Genomic DNA, 24765 nt, shown 5'->3' with positions numbered 1-24765 from the left:
TTCTAGAGAATGTATTTGAACTCTGAAGTGTAAGCAATCAATGCAGCACGTAGTAAATAAAAGCACCCTGGTTTGTAAATGTTCCATTATTTGCACATACCCTGCTGTCGAGCAAACAGAAACATATTGTATTTTCCAAGGTCTAAATATAATCATGTTGTACTTTGATTTAGTATTTTCTTTGCGAAGCATGTGTAACGTCAAAGAGTTGTATTCAATAAACTCCACGCACTGTTATTTTCCTAACCGTAAATACTGCCACCATGCAAATCACAAGACCACAGCTTGTGGAGTTTTGTGCTGTTCTTCCTTGTTTGTGATTTTATGTTCTATGTCTTTGGCGTTTGTCCAGTGCCATTAAACCGGGTGTATGTTTAAACTTTTTGCTACTGAGCTTGTTTCTGTATCTGTTCGCATAAAATCGCTGTTTAAATACATATCAGTAGTGATTGTAAATTATCTTAAAATTTCAATATGATTTTAAAATTTAACTCAATGCACCTTGAATAATTAAATAGTGAAATAAACATTTCAAAAAAGAAAGAAGTAGCTATTCTTCATTGCCTTTATACATTGCATATGTCGATATTTTATAAACACTATCCGTTCATTTTTATCAATCATAGAGCCAATAAGACAAATAATGAGTATCCCTACTGTCATGCTTTAATTATCAAAACATTAAAAAAATGAGCTTTTGATTCAAATCACGATGATTTGATTCGTAATGTTAAATACTTATATGTAGATAAATATCTCGTCAAAATGAATTTTTTTTTTTTTTCAAAAAGGATATTACGGTTAATTTCATATACTAGTACAACTTGTCTAGATAAACACAATAATATGATGTCACTTTAAAAATATGTGTATCAATTGTATTCTATACTTAGATTTGCCAACTTACTTCAATATGATATTACAACCTGTAAGGTAAGTATGAACATTTATTACATACTATTTTATATAGATACGATGTAGTAATGAATTAATTGTTCAAAGTTAAAATAACACTTCTCAAATACACTTGTATATGTAATGTGGTGAGTAATTATGTCTTTAAAACAAAACAAAATAAAAGTCAAATTTCATAGCCAATTCAAAACACGTATATGAACAGTTAATTTGACTGATATAGAGGGATCCCCATACAAAACGTTCATTCGCTTATCTTAAATTAGATACCACGAGTGATATTCATTCCACTTCATTCCACCTCCAGACTATTAGATAAGCTTGTATATCAGGTAAATATTGAAATGGACGCTAACAGGCCATCATTTATAACTGGGCTGATATACGATGCTTTAAACATTATTTAAAACAATACGTGGTCCAATGATAGGCAAAAAGTCGACTATTAAAAGAATGGCATGCAATCCTTTATAACATACTCGCATACAAAGCTGGATAATGGGGTTACCGCATTTTCGACAACAATCGTTCATTTTTCCTCATCAATTATTGGCACTTTGGGCTATAGGAGGAACGACCGAGCGTTTTATTTGCATCAATAAAGAATTGTATATTTCTTATGGAACAGCCGTCCTTTTTAACAGTCATGCAAACGTCAATTGTTTTCGGGAAAAAAACATCTATAAACAGCATCTACGTGTCCGTACTGTTGATTTACCCTGATGTTAAGCCTCCATTGAAAGATGGATACTAATATTGGTGTTTATTTTTTTTTCTACCGTCATGAAAACGTCAATTGTTTTCTGAAAAAGCATCCGTAAATCAGCATTGATTTGTCTGTTTTATTGGTTTACCCTGATGTTAAGCTTCAATTGAAAGATGGGTATTAATATTGGTGTTTATTTTGAAATAAGAAGAGAGAAGATTACCAGGAAGAACACGTTTTTATAATTCAGATTTTAGAATAAAAACATTTTTGTTTACTTATGCCCATCGTTGATACGATGTCACGCAAGAATGTGATCTTACAATCTGGGAAATATCGATGACTATAAACAAACACCTGTATACTGAGGCCGGGTTCCGATGCCTTGATGGTTACCTATTACGAACGAATTTAATGAAAGCGCCGAAAACTTTGAAAGGCTTTTGGCGGGACAAGCTTGTGTTTACTCTTTTTACAATACTGTTTACAGGCAATGAAACTCGAATACAAAGAAATAGTGGCCTAAAACTGTAACCAATATGTACCTATCATTACTAAAAGATGTACTCTTCCTCAAAACAAGATTTACCACAAATAATAAAAGTGTTAACATATACCAAAACGGATACACAAATGTTAATTATGCATTATTTAGTAAGTAGTTAAAGATTTATTAGTAAAATTTATGTTTGTTATAGATGTGTATGTATTGATTTTGAATGAGAGTTTCACTCTAAGAATAGGTTATGTAAATACCAGAAAATGATAAACCTTTATGACTAGGATACATGAAAAATGTTTTCTTCGCGCAATCGTGTTGCTAGTGTAAATGTAATAAAATGAAAGAAGAAATTTGCTGAGGACTTATTGACTGTTTGTCGTAGGTTAGAAAAACATTTCCAATATTTGCGTAATTATCAATAATTATCTACTCCCTTCTGTTTCTCACCAAGATTTATTTAAGGCTTGCTTTCGAATTAACATTAACGTTGCAATTTTACGAACGTATTCGAATAAAGATGTCTTTAAACTCACAAAACGAATAACACCATACGTGTTATATGTAGCCCCGGCGCATTAATTATTTGAACATTTCATGTTAAAACTACTAAAGTCTGCGGCATACAGCCTAAAACACATTAAACAAAACCGCAGTAAGTAGTTGGCTGCAAAGTTTGTCCTTGTGGTTTCATGTCACTATTATAAATCCGCAGTAGGACCAGGGCTGTTATTCAATAGTAGTCTTATATTGATCTAAGAACGATGTAGCTTATCGGATTACTTTATAACTGACCGATTGAGTAAATTAAGTCAATAATGTATGATCATAAGATTAACTTGAATTGAATATTTAATACAACCACAGGCCCTTATATCACAAACATAATAAAGTCAAATCTTAAATGATTAACTCAACTCTTCTACCACATACTTGCAGAGTGGGATACAAAATGTTGGATTTTGACACTTTTTCCGGAAAAAAGATAAGCATTTGTTAAATACGATTTTAATGTCGTTGAGCATGATTTAAATAATAGTTTCCTTGTTAGAAAACGCTTTTAAAAGTGTTGAACATATACGGGTTTTTTTCTTTGGCTTATTCGGATATTAACATTTGGGTCAGCAATCACATGTATACATTTTAGCCCATAATTCTTATCATTCTTTTTTTCATTTGGCTGCTTTCCATTAGCCGCTAACCATACATTTACAGATTATCGGTCAATCGTTGTTGATGTCGACAACCGAAACACAGCGCTTTCAGTTTAACGAGATGCAATGCGGATACAGATGACTTTGTCCAATTGAAAGTATGAAATTCCATCATCTTGTCGTGATTTTCACTATTTCATTTACATTCCATCTCCAATTCCATTTGTTATGTGTTGACGTTATCTTCATAGTGTCCTGGTTTTATACCCGTATTTCAAGCGGTTATCATTATTATACCGCTGATATCAAGAGGAAATGAAAGCATTAGAGTTGCATGAGAGGAGAACTGTTTGTCATGAGTAACCAGTAAAATACTTGCATTCTACATGACAAATTAAAGAACGGGCCCCAATTTCTCGAAACTTCTTTAGCTTAACAGGATTAAGTAGCTTATTTCAATTAGCCAAAATATATACTTAAAATCATTTTGATCAATGAAAAATGGTTTATTGTGATTATCATAATAATCTTAACTACAAAACGTCATAAAACTCTTAAAGAAGTAAATATAACGCAAGTTATAGAAAAACAGAAATAGTGAGCTTAACTTATTCCTGTTGTAAGTGTTTAAGAAGTTTTTATAAATTGGGGCCAGGAGCTTTAGTGCTCATTGAAACCCAAGTTTCCAGGTTCGTGTTAACAGCATGCCTTCCATAAATTGCAGTAGATATGTAAGAATCACGATGTGGTCAATGGACGCACTTAAAAACATCTAGACATATTTCAACTTATATTCAATTAATAATATACCGATCACTTATTTAAAAACAAAAACAATAAAAAAAAGCTTTTACATTCTCCATGTTAAACAATAAATAATAATTGAGCTCAATAAAAACAAAAACGATTATTTTATATATTAATTCCTTGGTGGTTTAATTGCTTTCAAATTGTCGTTATTGGCTGCCAAATGTGTGTATTTTTGCCATGTAGAAACAGGGAACAATGTAACTGTTTTTATATGATCCATTCGCAATGCCTCTAGTATCCTAATCATTTATCACTGAGGACCAAGAAGGCGTTCTGAATGGGCGTGAAAATATAGACGATTCGGATGAGAGTGAAGACATTTGATGCATCAGTTTTCCTTAATTTAGCGTTTTGATGTATCGACCAAACGGAAATTTGTAACATACCTCCGGTTTGACGCATTCCGAGTAGAAATATTCCATTAAGCCGACAATCATTTAAAGAGCTAATGACTGATGGGGAAATATTTGTTATCAGATTTTGATATAAATTGCTACGAATCATATTTCTAACGGTTGTTATCTTTCCCCTTTTTTGCATTTGTCATTTAGCAAATTTAATAATACCAAGTTTTAATAAATAGCCCTGCAAAATAATCTCTAATTGGTAAGTTAATCTTAGCACAAGGCATCTTCTTTCTGTTGAATATGTCAAGTTTAATGAAAAAATAAGAATTAATTTCTTTAACGATCAGATTTTTTGTCGTTTCGTGATTCAATATTAAAGTTCATTTGATATAACAGTTTCGTTACGTAATTTCGACTATGATTGATGAGTAAGCGCATATAAAAATCAGGGAAACAAACACAACTTTTTTGCTTAATTAAGATCCGTTAACATAATGGGAGCGTTCGGACAGTTTTACAATTTTGAAAATACTGCTATCGTGCAAACTGACATTAAAACTTCAATGATTAACAAAAGGTTTAGTACACACGTTAGAAGAAATAAGAGTAACAACAAGTGTCAATTTATGACGATATAGGAGGCGCACTTTGGGAGGAGGTCTTGGGGTTTAGGGCTGCACTTTTGCTAAATTTGTTCTAAATTGGTGCGCTCTGGCGTAATATCTGCATCATGTTTCCTCGACATTTACATGATAAATTCACTTTGACATTCTTATGAGTCCCCCTGCTTGACCAGCTAGTGCAATACATAATGCACAACGGGTTTAATTACTTAATTCATAACTTATAAGACTTCCATTTGGATGCTTTTGCACACTTTTCAAAGCAATTTGGAAACAATGAGGAAACGGTAGCCAGCTTAACTTACCTAAGAAACGAAAATGACACCTTTCGGCATGCAAAATCAAAATATGAAACACTTGTCAGTAAGAAGTGTCATTTATAGTCACGACAAGCAGCAAATTGTCTAGTGCGAGTTTGAGCACAGCTAAATTAGTTTCAATCCCTTATGAATGTTTGCTTCACCAACTGTTCCAATGTGTTATCCCCAACAATGATTACTACAAAATTTATGTTTATGTATCTGTTATCTTTCTTTGCTGCTATGTTACGTTATGAGTCTCTCGCTTAGTGCCTGTGAGGCCTTTAGTTCAGTGTTACCTACTATGTTTGTCCCACTTTTTTCCATTATATAATTATTTTAATATCAAACTCATTAACGTTTCATAAGGCATGCTGATAGATTTTTTTCAATATCAATTACGATACCTCGATGTTAAGTATCATTTTCATAGTATTGAAACATTTGTCCCGACCACTTAAAATAGACCGAAATATTCCGAATAAGCATGAACGGAAGCGACGTTTGTGGCCAATCAAACACATGCGTCTGAATATATTTAACGAGTTAAGTTTGCCCTGGTCTGCTCCGAGCTCAACAAGCTTCCCTATTGCATCTATTATAATAGTACAGTCGAACCTCGCTATGTCGACGTCGGATAAGTCAACTTTCCGGTTATGTCGACTTTTTGTCCGGTCCCGAGTTGATCACTTCTTATCTTATATAAAATAAATCTGTTTGTGTCGATTTTATTATCTCGACTTTTTCGCTATGTCGACCTCGTTTTTCAGTCCCAGTGGTCGAATTCCACACATTTCCTAAGTTCTTTATGTCGAACTGTAGATCGAGACGTAGGTGTGAAAATATTCATGACGGTTTGCGGCATGGCGCAAAATACCGTGCGTGTCAATATAACAAACTGTCATAATTGGGGGATACAAAAATGTAATTGGTAAGTGCGAATGATAAAAGTTGTTTGTTTATGTATTTAATTAAACTTTGAAACTATTTAATTAAAAAGACATTTATTGCTCAAGCTCTTTGGTATTGTATAAAACATGACCATTTTATTTATTAGATCAATCCCGAATGGGAACAGAAAGAATAACTTCAAAATGTCAAATGTAAGTTCCACTGCTCTGGTCGACCAATTCAGAGAAGAACCCGGTATAAAATCTTACAATGTACAAATGTATGCAATTGTGGTTTTATATGTTTTTTGTGTGATCCATAAACATAAAATAAATAAATTTGACACAAATAATTCTTCTTTTGTTTCACTTTATTTTTCAATAATAAGTTTGCTGTTTTCACGACGAAAATATTTAACAAGACCGTTCAATTGTGGATGTAAACATCGGACAATCCAACTCAAACGTGTTGGGATTGGTGATATTTTTTGTTATTCGGATGAGTCGACTTTTCGTTATCTCGACTTTTTTCACTAGGTCCCGAAAAAGTCGACATAACGAGGTTCGAATGTATCATTTTTGTACGCCACTCGCAGAAATATAAAACGAAATAACACTAAACAAACAAGTGCCCTCTTTTAATACTGACTAATATAGTATATTTCAACATAATAATCTGTGTCTGATAAAATGATCCTTTTACTGATTATATTCGACACTATCTCTTGTCTAATACAATTTTGGCATTGAGCAAAGCTTAAAATTGGCCATGCAGACAAAGCCCTGATTTAAAATGAAAATTAAACTTATATGGTTCTCACTTTTAATAACTGTGTTCCCTTAAATTAGTTTTCGCAAGAAAATTAAATATTACTAGTAACTAAAAAATGATATATAAAACAAGGATACAACAAAAGCTTCTTTGAAAATATTATCATTGTAAACAGCACTTGTATAATACCATACAACAAATTAAGATATCCGATTTAAATATTACAGAGGTTTGAAACGCTACGCGTACTTGTTTTGTATGTGAAGTTTTGAGTACAAGTAAAGAAATGTGTTCGAATGCCCTTGCCGATGATCATTAAAATAACGGGTAATGTTTATTAGACCGACTCTAACAGAGCACGCTTTCGATGTCATATTCGTTCCCATTGCTAGGGTCTAAACACACTTGTATGTGGTAGATCACGGATTACTGTATTAATTCATTTTATCTTTATGTATAAGTGATCGTTCATATTTTAAGTGATATGGAATATATCACAATAAGGGTTTAAAGCACCGTGATATCTTCCATTGTATTAAACATATAACCATCAAATATTTACAGTTCCACCCATTCTAACACGTTCGCAAATGATTTTGATCATGTAAATTTTGATCATGTAGATCTTATACAAGAAAATAATAAATTTGCTGCATGTCAATAAAAATCGTAAGGCTTAAAATCGTGCATTTCCAGGCATAGCACAATTTTGACATAAGCTGCGTTTCAAGACATTTATCGAAGAGAGGACACTCTAAACAACGTAAAAATTACGACTTCAATACCTTACTGAAAGGGAACCCAAGGCGTCTGGGCATTTAATGAAAATAGTTTTTTGATTGAAAACGCAAAACAGTGATTTTATTGTTGAAAAAATGACAAACTGTAAGTCCTTCATTCCGTCTACATGCATGTAACTTGTACATAGTGCATATATATGGGTGGCGGAGCACTCATCGTGAATATCACAAGTACACGTACAAGAAGCGTGCCGCAACCTCTCTATTATGGAACCAATTTCTGCAAACGAAAGCACTAAAAATTCAAATGAAGCTAATGTGCTTTTCTTTGACATTTCTCCAAACAAATTTGTTAAGTATTCACTTGAAATGCAAATGCACTTTTTAGAATTTATAGGATCGTAACACAGTTCATTAGCTGCATTGAAAGTTCTTTTAATCACACGCGGAGTAAAGTGGTTTCGGTGGTTTGAAAAAAAAATGTAGTCAAAGAAATAAAAATTATTCTTGCATTCATTCTGATTTGGTGTAAATTAGTTGAACAGTTAATAGCAATTCGGTGAACATTGTCAATAGGAATAGTTTGTGCTATTTCATAACAACTGTTTAACCATGACATTTGTACAAGACAAATTGTATAACTGAGCAATAAAATATAGATATGGTTGAAGAAACAAATGTGTCAATTTTATGTGTCAGCATTGGTGTTTGCTGGCTGCGGTGGCCTCGGCATCACGGTTGTTGGGAAAATATTTATCATTGATGATATTTCAAACGTTTTTAATATTTTCATGAAACTGTTCGCAAAGCTTTGAACTGACGAGCTCACCAATTAGCGAAAATTAAACCCTAGTGATGATTAATTAGTTGTGTCCGTTCTATATCACCTTCGTTTATTGACAAATGGACTGCAGTTTCCACGCATCAAGAAGATATGTCGACTCCTGTTGGAAATGCGTGCTAGTTCAAGGCATGGGGCACTTTGCAGAACTCCAAAACATTACAATATTTTGTTTTTGACTGTGTGAAATAAAACAATACATTTAGACATTTTAAAAAACCTAATCCTGATATATTTTTTGGAATATTTCTTAGACCTTTCCGCAGCGCTTTTTCGCAGTTTTTTTCCCTTTCATAATGGGTGTGTAACACTCATACTTTAATCCAATATGGGTAGTTATAGTAGAGAAAAATGTGGAAAATCGTTATGTGTGGGCAAATATATGAACATTACTTAAGACAGAATTATGAAGGCATTTATGAATACTGAAAACCGCCTACGTTCAGAAATCTTCTGTCTTGCATTTTTGCACTGCTACTAGGTAACTGAATGTCATTGGAAACATGCTCAAGAGTATTTAAGTCTTGAATTACTTCTGTTTGAAAGTTAATGTAGAAAGCGTGTTCATAACTCAGTTCAAAAACACTCAATCGCAATGTCATTTTCCACTTTTCGTAAGAGAATTGCAATAAAGTTGTGGCTTCGGGTAGGCAACATTTCATGTATTTACATGCGGTTCTTGAGGGCGTCATTTAAAGCTTCTATTTAATTGGTCGGTTCAAGTAGAAACAATGCAATCTGAAGATACATGGATGTTTTGTGGGATACAGACGTTTGCTATATGCATTTAAATGCCACGTCATTTATGTTTCACTTCAATCGAACGCCACGTGTTAATGACACTGTATTGTCAGTTGTCTCCATAGGCAAGTGGTTTAAAGAGCCTTTAAAAATAATGTAGTGACAATGCGGACCTAGTTCAATTCGAGCTTACGCCTGCATACGTTTTCTACCTAAAACACCAGTATGAGTGTACATGTATATATTTCCATTTCTTCAACGAGTATTCATAATTACGAGATACTCTTAGCCGATTCACACGCGATTTTCAACCAAGCATAGCGCACTTTGTATGAAGCATGGTACCACTTTTCTCTTGTTTAAGGCATTGTATTTATTTTTTCGACGCATATGATTATTTTTGTGCATGAACTATAGGAATTGTTCATTCGGTTATTTTTTCGCAATCGGTTAAATTAAATGTTAAATGTCTGTACTTGTCGCCATGTTGTACACTATTAGTGTACACAGACATATGAAATTATGGTCCATTAATGATTCTATTCTGATTCATGTAATACTTTAATTCCAATTACTGTAGAAAAGGAATAAAACACCTGCCTTCTTTTCTTTGGTAATCATCGTTCCTTTTAGCTACAGAAAATTATTGTTATGTTTGTACTGTTACTTTAGATAACTACGCTTACTGTTTAAGATATATTCGAATATTTATAGATAAATAACTGCAGTTTCAACAGTTACTAAGGCTTAACGTCTATGGTTGTGTAATGTTCAGAAATAGCGCATCATGCCTCACACTTGTTCAACCCTGTTTGTCCCTTCAACCGTAATTAAAGCAAAAGAGAGGCGTTAGTTTATTTCCAGGAACTTAAGTAACCAAATAAAATCTAAAAGCATCGTTTAAACACTGAAATAAAATGGTCGCCTTGCGACGAAGCCAGATGTTTAATTTGTTCTTTCAGGAAGTTTGGGCAATTTAAAATGTTATCACCACAAAATATTTAGAAATAAACTTATTTTCAGCTAAATGGTTTCACCCGAAATATCTTTACATTAGTTTGTTATTCATTAAGTATCAACCCAAACATAGTTACAAACCAAGGTAATGTTGTTGATAACTCATGAAGTAATCATTTATATCATGCTTTGCCCGTTTTGATGCAACATTGCTTGTCGATTGTCTTGTCCCAGAAAAATCAAAATTGGGCGTTTACCTTCGCGTATAACGTGAACTGACTACTGAAGAGGCGAGAGCCCTTAACCGCGCAAAAACATCCACCTAAACCGACCAATAAAACCGTATTAAATTAAGTTAGCAAGAGCGGCGCGGTGACAAACCAATCTTCAATAAGTGTTTAAACTGATTTTATGGTGGTACAAATTGACCGTTTTTTTTCGGTACTGAGTAAATTTACGACCGCACTGAAACGATTGAACCGATCGAGTTTATTAGTAAACAGTATAATATATTTTTGACAAAATACTATTACTTCTTATTTGTCAGCTGTATTATTTAATCATAGCCATCGTCAAAACAAATTGGATATTTGCTCTAATTAACCTGCCTTCTAGGGGAACGACTATTAAAGGTTAGCATGTATTCAGTTTGTCATGTCTTGTAGAATTGAATAACCTAGCGATGTTTTACAATTTTCCATTAGTTCTGGAACTTCATATGGATTTGTTTAATACGGTCTTTGCCCAAGGCAGGGATTTAAATGGCTTTGCGTCAGATCAGCATACTTATCCTCTTAAAAGCGTTGAAACTAAAGTACAAGTATTTTTGTCCTACGAAACAAACGTCAGAGTTAAAGAAAACAAATCTTCATTATGAAAAAATCAAAAATAGTTAACTTGTTTGCATACATTGAAGCAAATTGGTCGAATTGCTATCAGTTTATATTGATTGTACATGAGTACCATCACTATCACTGACTGTTCAGTTGGTAGCCCTTATAACAAATAAGCACTCTTGTCTCGTCTTGTAATGAATTGCAGTATATTGTATTGAATTATATTAAATTGTATTACATTGTTTATTTGTATTGTTTTGTATTGAAGTTGTATGTATTGCATATTATTGTGTTTTATTACATTTAATGTATTGTTTTGTTTTGCATTGCTTTCTCGTGTTTTGGTTTGCATTGGAATGTTTAATATATAATTGTATTGTATTGTATGTATTGCATTGCACTGCATTGCATTGCATCGTTTTGTATTTATTCACATTGTATTGCATTTTATTGTATTGTATTCTATGGTTTCGTATTGTATTATATTGTATTGTATCGTGCTGCATTATAATGTTATATATAGAATTTTTTGCTAGTATCTAATTGCATTGAATTGTATTGTTTTGTTAATCCCTAAACACGAAGGATGAGATTGGTCTTGTTGAAAAGGTGTTTGCCTCACTCAAGGGGTCGTTATTATCACCTCATGTTGGGCTTCTCAAAGGAACCCTCAGGCATTTTTTATTCATTGTAACATTGTTACAACTACAGCATTGATAGAGAAATATATCAGACCATAGACATTACTAAATATGGGCCCGGTACTAATTTCTGAAATACGCTTGAGAGTGTCTAGCTGTCTTCACAGTCCACGAATTAAAGCCAATTATTATTCAGTTTGAAAGAAGATTTATAAGCTGTATAACTTAATAAACAAATCAAATAACGCTAATTCTCTATTAAATGAAATTTGTTCAGACAAACTTTTGTGTATTCTCAAGAGAATTATTGCAAAAATAGAGAAGCTCAATATTCTTCATTAGTTCATATTCAAAGTACAGTTGCTTTTTGCGGCAGTTTTAAAAGAAAAGTTGCGAAGTATATGATTAGCGCAAAATATAAATGAATTTAATATCCTATATATCAAAGAAGTGCATCCACAGTAGCTGAGAGTGCATCTTGGCAACTCGATAAAACACTGTTGGCGAAGAAGGTAGCTGAGTACAATGCATATTTACAACTGAAGACACCACTGTCGACCAAAAAGTAAGGTGAATATAGTTTATGTTCGCATCCACAGAAAACAGAATACAGTAAATATTCGCAGCACAAGAAAACAATGTCGACCAAGAAAGTAGCTGAAAAGTACATAGCAGCCGAAGAAAACTTTGTCGACCAAGGAGGTTGCCGAATACTGCGCATATTCATAGCTCAAGCAAATACTGTCGACCAAGAAGGTAGGTGTATATAGCTGATATTCGCATCCCGAGAGAACAGAAAACAGTACATATTCGCAGAATAAGAAAACAATGTCGACCAAGAAAGTAGCTGAAAACAGTGCACATCAGCAGCCCTAGAAAACACTGTCGACCAAGAAGGTAGTTTCCGCAGCAAAACCCAGACGACCATGAAAGTAGCTGGCAACAGTGAATATTCGCAGCAAAACCCTGACGACCAAGTAATAATTCAAAGTAAGTACTTAAGAAAAAATACTGAAATCTTGTCTAGTGTTTGCTTTGCATTCTCATTGTGCCTTGATTTAAATTCACGCTACTGTTTTTTTTCTCTGTATATTTCAATCTTTTACAAACCACACTAAGATGAAAATTGAAGTGTCGAGATTATATTTCGCAAATTCTTACTGCTAATATAATAACGACCATTTCAAAATCCTCATCAGAATCGTATTGCAACATAATCAGATCTCCGTTTTTTTATAAGTTACACCTGCGCACAATATTATTTCCGTAGACTTCGATCTTCCTAGCAACGTGGAATGATATTGTTTCCATATGTAATTTCCGCTAACTGCTTTGCAAACAATGTTTTGAAATGCTCTGAACACTTTCTTAGGGATAACAGCGATGTGGGAAACAGGTGGTCACGTGATGTTCTTGATAGTTCCTGTCATTTCATCTGTTCAAAAAATTACACCCCGATGTTTATTATAATGAAAACGCTGTGTGAATCTTAAATACAACTTATTTTAGAAGTAAATTGCAACAGCGAAATATGATATTTTGCCTGGTGTTACATAATAGTTTCAGTGGGAAATTAGTGTCAATATTTAGCAATTGACATTTGTTTATATACATTGAATAATTATAATTACAAAACAAATTACGGCTAATATTTACACTTAAGTCTGTAAAATATGATGATAATGATGAATCACAATTATTTCAATCAAAAAGTCACATAAACACAAGGCTATCATGCAAACAACTAATTGAATATATTTATTGACCTATATTATGTTAACAAAACAGACTCTTTGTTATAAACAGTTACGAGTTGTATTTTGATCCACTTCTTCGCAAAATACTTTAAACTATGTAGATAATTCAAGTAATAAGAATTTTACAATCACATCACCTACAAATTATTCCATCGTAAACAATCTCGAGTGTACTTGCATATGACATCACAAATACTTCAAATGACGTTTTGGCGGTTTTTCAATATTATCTGAGCTATAGTGTTAGAGGTTATTACAATTGCATTACACATATGTTAACTGTACATTTTACTGCGCTGGTTGCGCGTTACCATGGTTTTAAAAGGGGCCATATAGAGAAAAGGGCAATACAAACATATTCGGCAATAACATGAAACGATAGAAAATACTTAGCGGGTTAAAACGGTATATATATTGTTACACTTGACCACTCAATGTTGTTATGAGTACACCAGTCCTGTTTATTTTGGATCATTCCTCGTATATAGACGGTTTACAATGTCAGAGTTCTTTATATTTAATATCTTTGTAAGACAAGTGCGTAGTAAATTCAATATGGCAGTTAAACCTCAGGATTTTACTCATATGGATCTTAATTACTTATGGAATAGTACGCTTCACTAGGAATTACTTTGAATTAAATTTAGATCCGCAATTTGAAGACTAATTTACCTTTCTGATGAAACATGGTAACAATTAATAAACCAGCTTATATTAAATAATGAATTAAAATAAAGCGGTTTAATGAAATCGGTTTGAATTAATTAAAATATAAAACTATGTAATGTTGATCTATTTTTATTGATTCTTTTAAAAAACAAATCCACTACCCTGTGTGCAAATTTTCAAGTTTGACAATCAAAATCAAGTTGCTCATAGATATTTTTTTCTTAATTGGTGAGCCTGCTTTAAGCTCAATTGATCTTTTTTAGTCCGTTTCGTTGGTAAAGGAACATTTGGGTGTAACATGATGTCAGACTTTTTCCCTTTGTGGGGCTCGAACTAGTGACCTTTTGAGAGGAAATGTTGTCATTCATGTTTTCGTAGAAAAATTCGAATAAGTGGTCATTTCTTAAAATGCCTAAATTCATGTTGGTGCCGTAGATGGGCTAGACCAGGTAGCCCTAGAACATTTATCTGGATCAAGTGATCTGATGCGACTAGTAATGCGTTTGCTTTTTCGCAAACAAAAACAAATACACTTACCATAGCTGCACAAGTGCAGAAAACAAATCAGGTCAACGATAATGATTAACATTAGAGACGCTGAAATGATTATGAATATTCTAATAATGTATCAATACAATCGATACATAAGAACTGTCGTGAAGATCCTCTGGGAATTTTACTTTGATTAACAATTGTAAAAGTAATTCAGTTTTGTAAATGACTCGAAACACAAAAATGATTTCATATTCCTGGAAAATGTTGTCTTGTTTTTCAAAGAAACCATCCCTTGGAATTAAATGTCTATTATTATAGCGAGGATGCAGTACCAGGAATACTGGAAAGTTTTCGTAGAAAACGTATACTATAAAAAAAGGTATTTATAACGGAAATAAAAGTAATCTTGAAGGTTTATCGAGCACCTACTGATCTCTTGTTTCATCTAGTTAAGCTATTCGATGTACAGTTGTGAGTGTTGGATGATTGGTGGCTCCATTATAAGTCATTTCATAACCTTTTACGTTAAGCGTATCAACAACGAAAATAAATCAATACTTATAAGTTTCATCATATGTAGAACATAAGCATCAAAGCCTCCTCCAAAGTACATTCTGGACCATTTTCATTTATTCCATAGATTTCCACTGCAGATTGATTTCAAGTAAAATATTGTAATTAAGTCTGTTAATCAAAGAAATCAAATAGAATGCAGCGTTTTATATCAAATGCCAATAATACTAGTACGAAGCAGTATGTTTTTGGTCAGATATATATTGTTGTTCAGAATGCTGTTGATTGATAGATGTTGTTGTTCTGTTGTTCTGATATGTTGTACTAAGATGTCTGACTCCATTGTAAATTTTCCTTCATGGTATGATGCAGATAAAATTCCTGTTATATCAATGTTTTCTTAGCCATAAGAAAATGCCCGCCGTGTTTAAATAACACTAATAAACCTTGTTAAAGTTACAAATTAAATATTTACATCTTATCTAGAGTGTGTTTTTCTTTATTTGTCATAAAATGTTATTGCGTTTAATTTCTCATCATATTTCATTCTGGGAAAACTTATTTCAATATGTGTTTTTTTAATCGACCTGCAATACCTGGAAAAATACAGCTGTTTATCAAGGTATTATTATACAATACTTAACTTTTAAATTACGGTTTATTTAATGTTTCAACGTTTTGTGTCGCGTAGATATTTTTCATAATAAAAACTCATATACGTGGGGTATGAGGAAAAAAGATACATATATGACAACGCAAAATATTAATAACCGTGGCACATAACAACCATTAATCTATTGCATATAAGATGCACTCTTACTCCTTAATAAGCAATACCGCAATTGTTTTAATTTAACGAAATGGATGAGTTAATATCGCGACGGTTGTTCGTATGAAGGATACTGTGTTTAATTTGAAAGAAAGGTGCAGAATACACGTTATTTCTACCTTCTGTGACGATAGTTGATCACTGTAAATCTTTTAAGACCGACCAGTGATTTAAAACGTGTGCGTTTTCATCTATCAAATACACGGTTACAGTCGTGTTAACAGTCATTACTAATTTCCGTAAATGCATTATATAGTAAATAGTTAAATGTTTATCTCTCAACAGTTGTGCTTGCGTATTTTTTATTTAAACTGCGAGTATCGCTTTCTTTAAGATTTATTTAGTAAAATTTAAAAGAATGTTTAGCACATACAGTTAATGAACATAGCACTAGTACTTAGTATTTAATTACAACGTCATTACGAAAATTGCATACCACATGACTTTCTGAAAACCTAAAAGTCTATGTTGCTTTTAATTATATGATTTGCATTTTTAACTAAAACGGTTTTTGTTAAATTGTGCACCTGAAAACACTTATATTATCATTATTTTACTTTTTGATTCGAAATTGCAGACAAAGTACAGCTATAGTATAACAAGTATGTTGGATAATGTGGGGAGCGAACCTACGTCGGTCAAGTCAAGAAGAAATACCATAGAGAAAAAAACACCTGAACCAATAGACCACCAGGATATTTACAACAACAATATATATTTTGACATGGTAACCATACATTGATAACATCACGTGATACTGTCAACCAACCAATTACGCAACAACATATAAAAAACAATATGAAATGAGTGTGGTCTTCACAGGCGATAATTGAGCAAACATCAACTTTTTTTTTTACAGCTTTTGGTTTAATGAATCGTCACACTTTATTTCGTCATTCACAAAAAAAGTGCATTTTAGAAAAACATGACCCAAGTACCAATCTGCGTTTGGTCACTAAACAACATTGATATTTGTCCATTCGAAAATATTCGCATGACATTTCTTTTAGAAATAATAGCTTAATTTCTGTATGTGAAATTTTATTTAAAAATGTTCAGTATTTCTCTAGTTATTTCTCAAGTTTATTCCGGCAATTGCTCAGGTACTATTTGGAAAGCGCTATGATCCGCCCACTTATTTACCACATTAGCATATAGTGAGTCAGTGACAAAGTTAAATTTCTTTGGTATTTCCCATAAATTTCATTTCACCTCAGCACCGTGTGGCCCTCCGAAATTTATCAGGCATTATATAAGGCTATAATTATAGTAATATACCAACATTTCTCCAGTTATTTTATCCTTAGTGGTACTGAAGCTTTAAATAAGTTAAAAGTATTCAATTAATAGGAATAGTGCAATTTCTCGTTAGACTAGTCCTAAAAAAATCAACAAAATAAAAATTGCTATTCGAACAAAATGCTTTCACGTTGCCTTTTTGTGTGGGCTTTTTTTTAATTCCAGTTACCTTTGCTTTTATTAAACCAATGAAAAAGAATACAACCTGAATGTCATTTTACGGCAATTTCGCGTTTCAGATTTTAGGGACATGCCAAGCGACCTTTACCAATGATATCATTAAAACAAGCTTTAGCGACACCTAAAGATAGCTATATCAATGAAACAATGAATATAAAATAGACACGGCAGGCAAGCTGTACAATTGATATTGTGGAGATTTAAGTGGACAAACCAAGCAAGCTATTCCGTTAATATCATATAATCTAAAGGGACAAACCAGATAGGATGTAGCAATGAAAGCATGGGAACTAGGTCGACAAGCCAAGTTTATCATAAAAAATATTGAGACTAAACAAATTAGGTGTTCTAATGACAGCATGGCAACTATAGGGACGCGTAAAGTAAGCTATACTAAAAGTATCATCAAAACTTTAGGGACGCCAAGAATATACCAAACTATACCAAGAATATCATAAAAAAACTATGGGGACTAGACAAATTAGCTGTACTTATGATAGCATGGGAACTAAAGGGAAACGATAAGTAAGCTATACCAAGGACAGCATAGAAATACAGGGACACGCAAAGTAAGCCATACCAGTTATATTATGGGAGTAAAGAAAACACCAAGAAAGCTATTCCAATGACAGCATTAGAGTAGAGGAACACGCAAAATAAGCTATACCAAGGAGAGCATGGGAGTAAAGGGTCGAGCCAAGTAATCTGTACCGATGATATCATGGGATTAAAGGGACACGCTAAGTAAGCTATACCAATGATATAATGGGAATAAAGAGTCACGCTAAGTAAGCTATACCAGTGATATCATTGGAATAAAGGGTCACGCCAAGTAATATGTACCAAGGAAAGCTATACCAGTGATAGCATGGGAATAAAGGGACACGCCAAGCAATCTATACCAATGATAGCATGGGTGTAAAGAGACACGCCAAGTAATCCATACCAATGATAATATGGGAGTAAGGACACACGCCAACTTATCTATACAAATGGTAGTATGGGGTAAAGAGTCATGCCAAGTCATTTATACCAATGATAGCATGGGGATAAAGGGACACGCCAAGTAAGCCATACCAATGATAGCATGGGAATAAAGGGACACGCCAAGTTATTTATACCAAGTATAGTATGGGAATAAAGAGACAAGCCAAGTAATTTATACCAATGTTAGCATGGGAATAAAGGGCAAGCCAAGTAATCTATAACAATTATAGCACGGGAATAAAGCGACATGCCTAATAAGTTTTACCAATTATAACATGGACACGCCAAGTAAGCTATACCAATAATATCATGTAAAAAAGGGACACGCCAGGTAAACTATAATAATTATAGCACGGGAATAACGGGACTCGCCAAGTAAGCTATACCAATAATATGATGTGAATAAAGGGACACGCCAGGTAAGCTATAATAATTATAGCACGGGAATAACGGGACACGCCAAGTAAGCTATACCAATAATATGATGTGAATAAAGGGACACGCCAGGTAAGCTTTAATAATTATAGCACGGGAATAACGGGACACGCCAAGTAAGCTATACCAATAATATCATGTGAATAAAGGGACACGCCAGATAAGCTATAATAATTATAGCACGGGAATAACGGGACACGCCAAGTAATCTATACCAATGATAGCATGGGAATAAAAGAACACCTAGTAAGCTTTACCAATGATAGCATCGGAATGAAGGGACATGCCAAGTAAGCTTTGCCAATGATAGCATGGGAATAAAGAGACATGCCAAGTAATCTATACCAATAACAGCATGGGAATAAAGAGACATGCCAAGTAATCTATACCAATGATAGCATGGGAATAAAGAGACATGCCAAGTAAGCTATACTAATGATAGCATGGGAATAAAGAGACATGCCAAGTAAGCTATACTAATGATAGCATGGAAATAAAGAGACATGCCAAGTAATCTATACTAATGATAGCATGGGAATAAAGAGACATGCCAAGTAATCTATACCAATAACAGCATGGGAATAAAGAGACATGCCAAGTAAGCTATACTAATGATAGCATCGGAATGAAGGGACATGCCAAGTAAGCTTTACCAATGATAGCATGGGAATAAAGAGACATGCCAAGTAAGCTTTGCCAATGATAGCATGGGAATAAAGAGACATGCCAAGTAAGCTTTGCCAATGATAGCATGGGAATAAAGAGACATGCCAAGTAAGCTTTGCCAATGATAGCATGGGAATAAAGAGACATGCCAAGTAAGCTATACTAATGATAGCATCGGAATGAAGGGACATGCCAAGTAAGCTTTGCCAATGATAGCATGGGAATAAAGAGACATGCCAAGTAAGCTATACCAATGATAGCATGGGAATAAAAGAACACCTAGTAAGCTATACTAATGATAGCATGGGAATAAAGAGACATGCCAAGTAAGCTATACCAATGATAGCATGGGAATAAAGAGACATGCCAAGTAAGCTTTGCCAATGATAGCATGGGAATAAAGAGACATGCCAAGTAAGCTATACCAATGATAGCATGGGAATAAAGAGACATGCCAAGTAAGCTTTGCCAATGATAGCATGGGAATAAAGAGACATGCCAAGTAAGCTATACTAATGATAGCATCGGAATGAAGGGACATGCCAAGTAAGCTTTGCCAATGATAGCATGGGAATAAAGGGACATGCCAAGTAATCTATACCAATGATAGCACGGAAATAAAGAGACACGCCAAGTAGTCTATACCAATGATAACATGGGAATAAAGGGACATGCCAAGTAAGCTATACCTGTGATAGTACGGAATAAAGGATCACGTCATGTTAGCTATACCTGTGATAACACGGGAATAAAGGGACACGCCAAGCAAGCTATAACAATGATAACATGCGAATAAAGGTACACGCGAAGTATGTAATACCAATGATATCGTGGGGATAACGGGACACACAATTAAGCTAAACCATTGATAACATGGGAATAAAGGGACACACAAGTAAGCTAACCCATTGATAACATTGGAATAAAGGGTCGTACAAAGTAAGCTTTACAAGTGATAGCTTGGGAATAACGGGACACGCTAAGTGATCTATGCCAAATATAGCATCGGAATAAACGGACATGCCAACTAAGCTATATCAATGATAACATGAAAATAAAGGGACATGCCAAGTAAGCTATACCAATGATATCTTGGGAATAAAACTACAAGCGAAGTAAGCTATACCTGTGATAGCACGGGAATAAAGGGACATGCCAAGAATACTATACCAGTGATAACATGGGAATAAAGGGCCACGCCAAGAATGATATACCAGTGATATCGTGGGAATAAAGAGACACGCAAGGTATCTAAACCATTGATAACATGGGAATACAGGGACACGCCAAGAATTATATACCAGTGATATCGTGGGAATAAAGAGACACGCAAGGTATCTAAACCAGTGATAACATGGGAATAAAGGGCCACGCCAAGAATGATATACCAGTGATATCGTGGGAATAAAGAGACACGCAAGGTATCTAAACCATTGATAACATGGGAATACAGGGACACGCCAAGTAATCTTTACAAGTGATAGCATGGGAATAAAGGGCAAGCCAAGTAATCTATACCAATGATAGCATGAGAATTAAGGGACACACCATGAAGATATATAATCTGTTTTATCGTGAACGTTGGGTGTTAAGCATTAATTGTCTGTCTGTATTAAACCGTTTGCTTTTGAACTGGTTTTGCTACTAGGCTTGTCCCTGTATTTTCCAGAGTATGCCTGTTAAAGGCATAATGAACAAAGCCAGACAACCATCGAGAGACACAAGAGACAAGAAATAAAACTATTATAATAAAGTGTAGTTTTATGGCTTATCACAAAATAGGAAAACAATTTAAATAAGATCAAATTATTTCCTCTGAATTTACTACAACCGATAAAATCTATTTTGAGACTGTTGAAGAAGTGTTTCGTGATGGATTGGATTTTAATGACCAATGTTTGCAATCAAACATGGACTTTAATCCAGCAGCAAACACAGCGTGGGATTTAAGTCTTTGATTACGGCAATCCACAGATAATATTTAATAACCAACGACGGATAAAATTGTTGTCGTGCTGTATAAACAAATCTAAACACATTTATAATTTATAGTTTTTTTCGTTTTGTTTTCTTTTTTTATAAATCTATAAATAATTTGTTCCACATTATTGTTTCTTTGGCAATCAAATTTGATGTATGTGTGTTGCTTAAAACGTGTGTAAATATAGAGAGAGATAGAGAGGAAGTTTGTAAAAGCAAATTGGTATTTATATTCCGTTTTAAACAGATACCTTAAACAATGTTATTTGAACCCGATGGTAAATTAAACATTTTGAATACGTACGCGATTTTGAAACCTTTTATCAATTATATCTGTTTTATTGAACTTATCATTTCTGAAATGGGTACCATTGTTATTCTTTCTATGGTATGAGTCAAGATCGATTTCATAAGTCACTGCCACTTTAAAATTATTACTCTAGTTAGCTAGATCTTGACAGGAGCATTATGGCTGCATTCTTTCATGACCAAACATTTGTATAAATCACATAAAGACACGTTGATTTTTTTATTGAACAAGACTAAACAATTGTGTTTTTGGCTGTTGGTGGTGTAAAAGAGAAAGTTGATTTATAAACAAGTCAACAGAAATGGTAATAGTAGTATGCCAATGCGAATATAATATGGAAAGGTCCATATAGTAAAGCATTTCAAATGTAGAGAGACTGTAATAGACAGTGGTTACAAACAATAATAGTTCACCGAATATAAACAACTATTACTTTTTCATAGTGGACAACACACTATCAGTTAGTGTGTATCGCAGGATAAATTACGCCATAAATGCTACGTCGGAGAGCAGTATTTTGCTTAAAATAGAGACTTAAACCACAGATAACTTTAAAAGAAACAAAGGGTAGTCTACGTCGCGTACATAAAGAGCCCCGCATTCATTTTATTACTGGGGTTCGATAAGGCGATTAGTTTCCTCAAACACTTTGACAAACTTGTTACAAAAGGAATGTTTTGACAGTGCTCCATAAGGGCGACGGGTTTGTGAAAAGGTTTGTCGAAGTGTTTTAAGAAAATAAACTCCAAATCCAACTCTGGTAATCGACCAATAGCGGCTCTGTAGGTGATAAAGACTGCGCCTAGTTTCATTTAAAATGGTGTAGAAGTAGTAACGTTATCTTTGTTAAAAGTCTTCGTTCAAAGCAAAATATTGCCTTCAGACGAATAATTTATGATGCAATTTATCACGTGGTATAAACATACTGATTATGCACCAACAGTAAATGTTGTGAAAAAATAATTTGTTTATGGAGTGTTGTAAAAAACAACCTTTTCAAAAACATTAAATATAACAATTGGTAAATGTTGATTAAAATATCTTCATAAAAAGAATGTTTGTTTTATTACAGGCTGGAAACAATCATTTTAAGTTGAATGTGTGTTCTAAAATAAACAAATATAATTCCCAATTTAAAATGGAGAAAAAAGCATTGCGTATTAATAAACACCTAAGGCTGTTATGGAAAATTTATAATAACCCAGTTGTCCGATAGAGATAAATATAATTGAACGAGCGTAAGACTTCTTCTAACCAAAGTTAAATATTTATTGATAATAGAATAAGAATATTGAGTATTAAGAATACTTTTAAACATTGTTTCTAAGTACTTGCATGTTTATTTTTTCTCATTTATTTTAACGTTCATGGATATTGTTTCAATATGACAAATATATTAAGACTGATATGTGATCCTTAATTTAATAAATACATCAGATATATTTTTTCAGAACCACCTAGTGTCAATATTTGTTCATAAGTACTGATCAAAACCTGGTTTTATTTATTTTTGCTTTGTGTTTGATGCTAATGTATTTTTGTTCATGAATAAAAATAAAATACGCAGATCCAAATATGTCATATAAACACAGTTTAACATACCAGAAAAAATGCATGTGTGCCGTGTCCTTTGACGGCAATACTTATTTTGAAAATAGGCTGTTATCAAAATCAAGAATAACTTTGCACAGGTTATAAATATATGTCATTCAGGCAACCATCGATTTAAATGTGACTATTTTGTCTTTCTTGAAACTGTAATAACACGCTTTAGCGTATGATTAAAAGGTTTTTGAAATGTATTTCTCCAATAACAGCTTACAGTTACATATAAAGAACACGTTTTATTCAAAGATGTTTTCTGCTTTCTTTGATATTACCATTATCTATTTCTGGTAATAATACAAAAGACATGAGCATTGAAAGTTAAATAAAAAGATATAAAATGTAGTGATTTCAAATATTTATCATATATTAAAGAGGAATGCTAACATTTATATACATGGAATCTGAAAAAAAATCTTCTTTCTTTGAAGATAACAGTTCAATGTTTTCGCATAACTATATTGTATAGCCAATGCTCAGTTATAAAAATGTGGTTTATTTTCATTTTTGAAAATGAACATCTTTTTATATAACTGTACAACTTTTAAATGGAAGAAGAAAAATATTTTTCTGCTTCAAAAAAAATTAAAAAGAAACATCGTTGCACTCCAAGTTTTTTATAATGTACTCTTTTCCCAATATCATTAAGAAAAGGTTATAATTTACACTTAGTATCTTGTATTTTTTATTATTGAATAAAACGAATCCAATCATAAACCCTACCTGAACTGCATTTATTTCCCAGTTGTTTCCACAGTCTAACAATGAGGCTTGCTGGAAGTGAAGTCTCTGGTTCCCCTGATTTTATAGATATGGCTGTTCCCGCGCTAACGCCATGCCAAACTGCGGAGGAAAATCACATCGTATTTAATGAAAATCATGTATCACACGAAATGTTTGATATTCTGATAAGCTCTGTATAACGGGTCTTTATTGCCAAACGTGGAAATGAGCTTATGGGGGTCGTGTTTAAAATAATGTCTATTGTAAAGTTAAGTGTTACTGTTTTTACTTCATATATTGGTTTGTTTTAATCAGGATAACGTGTTTAGTGTTACAACATTATATTTCTATAAAAAAACTACCTTCCCCTAGCTGCCTTTAACGCCTTGACGCCATTTCTGTTGCTGACATGTAATAGAGATCATTTGTATGCTTATTTTAAACAAAGGCAATTTGACAGTTTAAGCTTCACTCTCACACATTGAACATTTTGACATTTTTTTTTAATCGTTTGTCTTGGAACAAGCCACTTTATGCGAATATGCA

The 24765-nt window shown here is 33.3% G+C and overlaps 1 protein-coding gene across 1 annotated transcript in view; it reads right to left on the bottom strand.

Annotated features, from left to right (window-relative positions):
• LOC128236009 (uncharacterized) overlaps positions 1-24341 on the bottom strand; it is a 30341-nt gene extending 6000 nt beyond the window's left edge. The window contains exon 1 of the mRNA XM_052950793.1: positions 24220-24341. Coding sequence (XP_052806753.1) covers positions 24220-24230 — 11 coding nt within the window. The 5' untranslated portion in view covers positions 24231-24341. The remainder of the gene's footprint in view (positions 1-24219) is intronic.
• Between the last annotated feature and the right edge of the window lie 424 nt (positions 24342-24765).

The sequence above is a fragment of the Mya arenaria genome, chromosome 5 (genome assembly GCF_026914265.1).
Source record: "Mya arenaria isolate MELC-2E11 chromosome 5, ASM2691426v1".
NCBI lineage: Eukaryota > Metazoa > Mollusca > Bivalvia > Myida > Myidae > Mya > Mya arenaria.
This window is presented reverse-complemented; position numbering and strand designations above follow the sequence as displayed.